Source organism: Artemia franciscana, chromosome 12, assembly GCF_032884065.1.
Source record: "Artemia franciscana chromosome 12, ASM3288406v1, whole genome shotgun sequence".
NCBI classification, from domain to species: domain Eukaryota; kingdom Metazoa; phylum Arthropoda; class Branchiopoda; order Anostraca; family Artemiidae; genus Artemia; species Artemia franciscana.
The window spans coordinates 30,794,304-30,802,515 of NC_088874.1; the positions used below are offsets into that span (position 1 = coordinate 30,794,304).

At 38.1% G+C, this 8,212-nt stretch overlaps 1 protein-coding gene across 1 annotated transcript in view; it reads left to right on the forward strand.

Moving 5' to 3' along the window:
- Window positions 1-7,881, forward strand: part of LOC136033977 (uncharacterized) — a 28,250-nt gene extending 20,369 nt beyond the window's left edge. Inside the window, exons 2-3 of the mRNA XM_065715010.1 lie at window positions 4,404-4,537; window positions 7,699-7,881. Of these exons, the coding sequence (XP_065571082.1) occupies window positions 4,404-4,537; window positions 7,699-7,812 (248 nt within the window). The 3' untranslated portion in view covers window positions 7,813-7,881. The remainder of the gene's footprint in view (window positions 1-4,403; window positions 4,538-7,698) is intronic.
- The last annotated feature ends 331 nt before the right edge of the window (window positions 7,882-8,212 follow it).

Below are 8,212 nucleotides of genomic sequence, written 5' to 3' on the forward strand. Positions count from 1 at the left end.
TTGGTAGAAATATTCCTTCATGAGATATACTGCTGTGAAAGTTTGTAGGGGTTGACAACTTCAGTAGTAAGGCACAGAAACCAAAAATAGGCCAATACCAATTGTAAAACATATGGGGCAGTATAAAGCAACAGTCGGCTGTTAGCTCACAATCATCTTCGGCAATGAAGGGTTCGCAACTTTCATTAGTTCTATAATTTGTTTCCGGTGCATTTGATGGGAATACCAATTTGCTTTCAGTGGTAAGACATGTAGGGGACTTGTAAGTAACTATCGGCTACTAGGCTACAATCATCTTCAGCAAAGAGGGGTTTGCAACTTTTGTTAGTTGGTGTACCTAGTATTTATTTTAAGATCCTTACAGATTAACAACTTCAGTGTTTAATCGAACCGAGGAAACAAGACAGAAGTGTTGCTCTCTCAACACTTTACTCGACGGAACCGAACAAAGGTCACCGTAAAACCCCACGTCGCCTGTGCAACGTAGGGCTAGTTACTAATAAAACGTCCGTAAATAGGCGTTTCCCAAGATTTCCGTTTTTTCCCTCCATCCCCGATGTCCCCGGATCCGATCCGAATTGAAAATGGAGCATCTGAGACATGATATCTTTCTATATATCAAGTTTCATTAAGATCCAATCACCCATTCGTGAGATAAACTTACCTCAATTATCACAATTCAGATCTTGTTTCGAAGCTTCTTCAAGTAAAAATTGGGGTGACCTGGGATTTGAACATGAAAGCTCATGCACCTTAAGCAAGAATCATACCGCTAGACCAGCTAAACCACACTTAAGAACAACACTCATCTGTTTTATCGGCAAATAAAATTCTCCTTAACTACCTCATTCGTTCGCTCCTCCTCCCCCCCCCTTCAAATGGTTGAATCGGGGAACTGACTATTTTTGATATAATCTTGTCTTGTCCCTAATACGCCTGTCAACTTCCATCATCCTAGCTTATCTGACAGTGCCCGAACTAGCAAAACTGGGATCGACAGACAGACAGAAGTTGTGATCGCTATATGTCACTTGATAAATACCAAGTGCCACAAAAAAAACTACTTGTAAAGGTATGAGCATTAAGATAAAAATTCCAAGGTCTATACGAATATACAGGTTCTCAAGAGGAGATATGGACTTTGTCATTGCAATGGCTAATTACATTAAGTTGAGTTGTAATTGTGGCTTCTATTGCAGCTTTACATGCGGGTAGAAAGGCAGAATTTTCAAAAAAAAAAAATCGTTTTATGGATGACAACCTTCCATCAGTATGCGGGTTGTCCAAAGGTCATATCAGCAATATCTTAGGAACAGTTGTGTGCGTAAATTAAACAAGGCGTGTTCTGGGAGATGTTGAATTAAACCAAAAGACAATTTTCGCATCACAATACTGCTGCTTCTACTCCTACAACCACTACTACTACTGCTATTATTAATAATGCTATTAAAGCTAAGACTGCTACTATTAACTCTACTCCTACTTCTACTGCTATAACTACTAGTGCTACTATAAACCTAAAAATATTGAGGCGAAAATTTTGGACGATATCGAAACCGTGTCGAAATAAACCGAAACGCACTATCCCACATTGGTTGTTCATATCAGCAATGCTCCAGAACTGCTTTTTTCGTATGGTTAAAATTCCTGGTATGTTTGGTGAAGGGGATGTTGAAAAAAAAACAACAAAGGTGCTTTTCGCATGCTAATGCTACTACTGCTGCTACACAAGCTAAGGGTTTCAAGGTCTCAAGGGTTTTAAAGTTTTCAATGAATGCTTAGGCGGATTTTGAACTAAATCAAAACGAACTATGATCATCATTAAATATGTTATTTATGTTAATAGTCATTATTAACTATGATGATTAAATATAAGGCTTAACTTCAGACTTTCAGATTGGTGAAAAATTTAAGGCAAAAAAGACGCATTTCCTTGAATGAAACCATTATCCATTTTTCTTGAAATTGAATAATTTTTGTGGCCCATTGATTAGTTTCAAGTAATAATGCATCTAAATGTTATGAGGTTGGATATACTTGATCTAAGCACTTCTGTATTATATGTGCGCCTGCTAAGGCACGTTCTTGAACGGGAATTAAATTTAAAAAAAAAACTAGTTTTTTTAATTGAAAGTAAGGAGTGACATTAAAACTTAAAACGAACAGAAATTACTCCGTATATGAAATGGGTTGTCCCCTCCGCAATCCTTCGCTCTTTACGCTAAAGTTTGACTCTTTGCCACAATTCTACTTTTTAAAACAAATAAAAGCTTTAGCGTAAAGAGCGAGGGATTGCAGAGGGGACAACCCATTTCATATACGGAGTAATTTCTGTTCGTTTTAAGTTTTAATGTCGCTCCTTACTATCAGCTAAAAAAAAACAGTTTATTTTAGTTAATTTCTGAACGTTTTTGAACTAATGCATGTTTGATTTTGGCTCTCCGCACATAAATTATTGAAATGAATCCCCCCTCCCTAAACAAGAGCTAAGAGCTCATATGGCACTTGTGATGAGGTTGGAAGAGCAAAGAGCCAAGAACTCATATGGTATGAACTCTGGCAAAATTATAAGAACCAATAGATTGCTTTACAAGGAAAATAAGAGGCTTAATACCAGTCGGGAATTAAAAATAAGAGCTCTGAGTCACGAGGTCCTTCTAAATATCAAAATTCACTAAGATCTGATCACCCACTCGCAAGTTAAAAATACCCTAATTTTTCAATGTTTCTTCTCTCTTCACCCCCAAGATTGTCGAATCGGGGAAAACGAATTTATCAAGTCAATTTGTGCAGCTCCCTGACACGCCTACCAATTTTCATCATCCTAGCACGCCCAGAAGCACTAAACTCGCCAAAGCAGTGAACCCCAACCCCTAACTCCCCCGAAGAGAGTGGATGCTGTCCGGTTCCGTCAATCACGTATCTACGACATTTATAAGCCTTTTCCAAGAATTCCAGTTTCTCCCTCCAATGTCAACAGATCTGGTCGGGATTTGAAATAAGAGCTCTGAGACATAAGTTTCTTCTAAATATCAGATTTCATTAAGATCTGGTCTCCCGTTCTTAAGTTAAAATACCTCAGTTTTTCCAAATTAACAACCCACAGCCCCCCTAAAGAGAACGGATCCGTCCCAATTAGGTCAATCACGTATCTATAGCTTGTAATTATTCTTCCCATCAAGTTTCATCTCGATCTCTCCACTCTAAGCGTTTTCAAAGATTTCTGGTTTCCAAGATTTCCGTTTTCCCCTCCAGATCCCCAATATCACCGGATCTTGTCGGTATTTAAAATAAGAGTTCTAAAGCACAAGATGCTTCTAAAGATAAAATTTCATTAATATCTGATCACCCTTTCGTAAGTTACAAACACCTCATTTTTCGAATTACTGCCCCCCCCCCCAACTGAACCAAAGAGAGCGGATCTGACCCGGTTATTTCCATCACATATCTTGGACTTGTGCTTATTCTTCCACCAAGTTTCATCCTGATCTCTCAGCTTTAAGCGTTTTACAAGATTCCCCCCCCCCAATGACACTGGATCCAGTCGGGATTTTAAATGACAAATCTGAGTTACGGGGTGCTTCTAAATAGGTAATTTCATTATGATCCGATCTCTCCTTCGTAAGTTAAAAATGCCTAATTTTTCCTAATTTTTCAGCCCCCCTCCCCCCCCCCCCCAACTCCTCCAAAGAGAGCGGATCTGTTCCAGTTATATCAATAACGTATATAGGACTGGTGCTTATTTTTCCCACCAAGTTTCATCCCGATCCAGACTAGAGTTCATAGACTAGAAGTTCTACGCAAGAGAAAGAAGAAACAGTTCTTAAGCAAAATTAATGAAGCCTTTAAAACTAAATAGGTGGCAAGATCGGTTATTTGTCTTGATATCTATTGGTGTTTCTGGTCCTTACTGTATTTTTCTATGCTGCTCGGGAGTTGCCTGGAACAAGTCTCCGGTGAGTTCTTCAAAAGAGTACACAAGGAGTAAGAGTCGCTGGCAACCATATCCAATCGAAATACAAAATAAAGAGCAAAATAAAAACGCTTCAAAAATATGTTTGTACACTTTTGTTACATTTTTACGAGAGAGAGAGAGAGAGAGAGAGAGAGAGAGAGAGAGAGAGAGAGAGAGAGAGAGAGAGAGAGAGAGAGAGAGAGAGAGAGAGAGAGAGAGAGAGAGAGAGAGAGAGAGAGGGAGAGAGAGAGAGAGAGAGAGATAGACAGAGACAGACAGAGAGAAAGAGAGAGAGAAGGAAAATGGGACCATAAATTTAATTCTTATTGCGTTTTCCACAGAAGTCCTGGTCAGCGTTGCATATGCAGGGTTGCCATTTACAGCCTTAGTCATTATATTTTAGTGACCTAAACTGTCTTGACAATAAATACTTTTCTTTTTCTTTTAGTCATTTCTTGGGGATATGCTTTCGCCGTGGGATCCATAGGCTTCGCCGTGGCGTTTGGTGGATGGATTTTCCAGCAAAATCGTAGTCGTATGCCTCTCGTCGCTTCTATTTTGGAAGTGATTAGGCTGGAGGAGGTAATATTTATTATATTATATTAAATATTTATTATGCTAAAAAATTTTATTGTTTATTTTTTCCATTTCTAATGAAAAAAAAACTGTATCTTCGCATAAGCTGTAGGGGCTCAGTGATTCCCAATCTATTTTGGGTCATGGTTCAGCTCAGCATTTCTGTTTTCCTCGTGATATTTACTAAATAAAAAAATCAGTTTTTTTTTATGGCCCTTGGTATCTACCAAGTGACATATAGCGGTCGAAAATTCTGTCGGTCTGTCCCGGTTTTTGCGACTTTAAGCGCTTCCAGGTAAGCTAGGACAATTAAATTTGGCAGGCTTATCAGGAACCCGACAAGATTAAATTAGAAGTTGTCGTTTCCTTGATTTGACCAGCTAGGGGGAAGTGGGGGGACGGTTAAATCGAAAAAAAAAGAAAAAATGAGGTATTTTTAACTTACGAACGGGTGATCGGATCTTAATGAAATTTCATTTTTGATCTCCAGCTCACAGGTGCATTTTTTTCGCACTTGCAGCTTGGCCCGAGTGCCATTTACCAATCTTTAATTTACATATTACTCACATGTTACCAGAGAAAATTTAACGTATCCAAATCCCTGTGTTAAAGATTTTGCTTGCTAGACAAATCTTGATATTCTTAAACCATTAAAAGACAGACTAGTATCTCCTCCTCCTCTCCGTATACAGAAGTCCTATTTCCTTCCCTCTTACAGTAGGCTGCCCCATACCCTCCCTACTCTGCTGCAAACCAGCAATTTCTTGACGGACATGAAACACTATTCCCACCCAGCCCCCTTTCCCAGCACCTTACTAAACCCCAGCCCATTCGTTTTATCCCTCGTGCGTACCCTGTAAACGTGACTCAGGTCTGAGACTTTTTGCGTCCAATAATTGTCACATAATAAGTCCTCGTGCTTCGTCCATATCCTTCCCCGTCCCCCCACATCCAAATCCCCAATCAAATCCTTCTCATACTCCTCTTCTCCAAAGCATAATAAAATTAAATTAAAATCCTACCCCTCAGGAAATTCTCAAATCCATCGAGTTTCCCTGTCGCGATTCCCCAATCGGTTTGTTTTTCCTAAACTTTTAGTTACTAATATTGAAAGTCTTAATTTTGAAAAGCTTACTGAACTCAAGGTGGTTTCAAAATCACATTTGATAGATATTATAGCTGTTACTGAAGTTCAATCCCGTGAGCCAGGGTCCCTACACCTGACAAATTATTCAGAGTTTATTAAACTACATCCTTCAGACCACTCACTCGGGAAAAAAGGTGGCGGAGTTCTGTTTTTTACTAAGAGTCACCTTTACCCAAAGGTTATTCAAGTCCCTAACTTATCCGAGTATGATGAAATCCTCTGGCTAAGCGTTAGACCAAAAGTACTCCCTCGTCCATTTAGTATTTAATGCAATAGCTGTTTCCTATAACTCCCCAAATCAAAATATCGAGTCAAAACGTAATTTTATCATGCAATTACAGGCAAGTGCTGATTTTGTTATTTCTAAGTACCCCAATGTGGCCTTTTTTTAGTTGGCGATGCCAACGACCTGAAAATGGATTCCTTTTGTGCTTCACTTAAAGTAAAGCAAATTGTTAAAACACTGACGACTCGGGGAAATACCTCTCTTGATGTTATTTTAACTAATATGTATAATTTTTACAGCCCTCCCTCAACTTTGCCCCCATTAGGTGGGAGTTATCATCTTTCCATTCTTTTGTCCCCCTCCTCAACTTTTAAGCATACTTTCTCAAAGACTTATAGCACTTACCGCCCTCTTCAAAATTCTGGTCTTCTTTCTTTTGGTATGTGGCTGAGTACTGAAGATTGGTCCGACATTTATAGTTTACAAAACCTTGATGAGAAAACAGCCACGTTTCATAAAAAGCTAATTGATAAATATCAAATTTGTTTCCCAGAAAAAAGGTTTAAAAGGTGCTCAAGTGACAAACCTTTTATTAATCAAACAATAAAAACACTAATAAGAACCAAATTGAAGCTGTTTAGGAATTGTAAACTCGATCAAGCCAATATATTAAGAAAATCAATTAAAAGAGAAATTCGTAAATTGGCACGATCATACTATAAAAATAAGATCGAAGAATTGTTCAATAATAAGCCAAAAAACTGGTATTCCGAGGTTGAAAAGCTATGTGGCAGGAGTCTTGACCAGCTTAATTTCAACTTACCAGAGCCCCCTGATGTTACTGCAAATAGTCTAAATAAATTTCTCGCTTCCATTGTCAAATTGAGTCAATCCAAAAAAGAGCCTTGCGAATAATTTTCAAAGAAGGCTAGGTGCCTTACTCTCTGCTCCTAAAAAAAGCTAGTTTGGAAACCCTTGAGCAAAGGAGGTCGTCGTTGTGCCTTCGTTTTTCAAAAAAAGCAATAACGAACCCTCGGACGGCAAGTATTTTCCCCAGACGTCACTCACCATCCAGATTACGACAGCCTCGAGCTGTTTCTGAGCCTATCCCAGTTTTGTCCCCCATTCGCTGCATTACTTCCAGATATGAAAAAACCTTTGTCCCCTTCATCACAGAAAAAATAAATAAAATAGCCTACTAGGTTTTCCTCCCCCCTTTTTTTTCATGTGAGGTGCTTTAGGTCGTTACACTAATTTGCTTGCCCCCCGCTGTTTTGGTTTAGTTTCCCTTTTAATTCATGCGTGTTTTTCTTGTGTTTTATGCTCCGTTCTTTTTTTGTGAGTTTTTGGACTTTTTTTTAGTGTCCCTTTTAATTTGTAGATATATATGTTTATTTCTTTTTCTTTTCTGTATTATTAGACTTTTTTTAGTCCCCTTCCCTTTTTTCCAACTTATATATTTTTTTTTTAATCATAATTTGATTATTCATTATTATTAGTGTTTTTGCTTTGTTTGTTTTATTAGTCGACTCCGAAGTCCAAATTCGGCCCTTTGAGGGCTTGTGATAGTGATTTTTTTTTAAATATCTTATCTCGTGGGCTTTTTGAGTTATTGGCATTTTGAGTCGTGGGTATTGTGATCGTGGCATTTTGAGTGTTAGCCGTAGAAATTAAATCAAAAGACAGTATTTGAATTCAGTTTAGGTAATGAAGTGGTGATAAACTGCTTGAACAACGCTTAATATTCTTTAGATTCGTTTTCTACTGCAATCTAATTTTAATCAAAATTTATAGGTCAACCATGGGACCTTCTCCAGGTTGCTTCAAAACATCAGAAGTGACATAACACAAGCTATCTTTTCTGTTTTCGCAAGAATTTTCATTGATGTCATAAGAAGAGTGATGTAATGAGAACTTGCAAAAGTGATTTTTTAATTGAAAATTTTTTGACAATTAAATTTTAAAAATCTTGCCTTATGAACCTAGCTTTTTTTATTTTTATGGCACTTGGTGTTAAGCAAGTGACATATAGCGATCGCAAATTCTGACTGTCTTTCTGTCCCGGTTTTGCTACTTTAGGCACTTCAAGGTAAGCTAGGACGGTGAAATTCAGCAGACGTATCAGAGACCGGATCAGATTAAATTAGAAACAGCCGTTTTCCTAATTTGACCATCTGGGGGGGGGGGAGGAGTTGGGGCCGGTTGATTCTGAAAAAAAGAAAAATGAAGTATTTTTAACTTACTAACAGGTGATGGGATCCTAATGAAATCTGATGTTTGGAAGGATATCGTAACTCAAAGCTCTTAT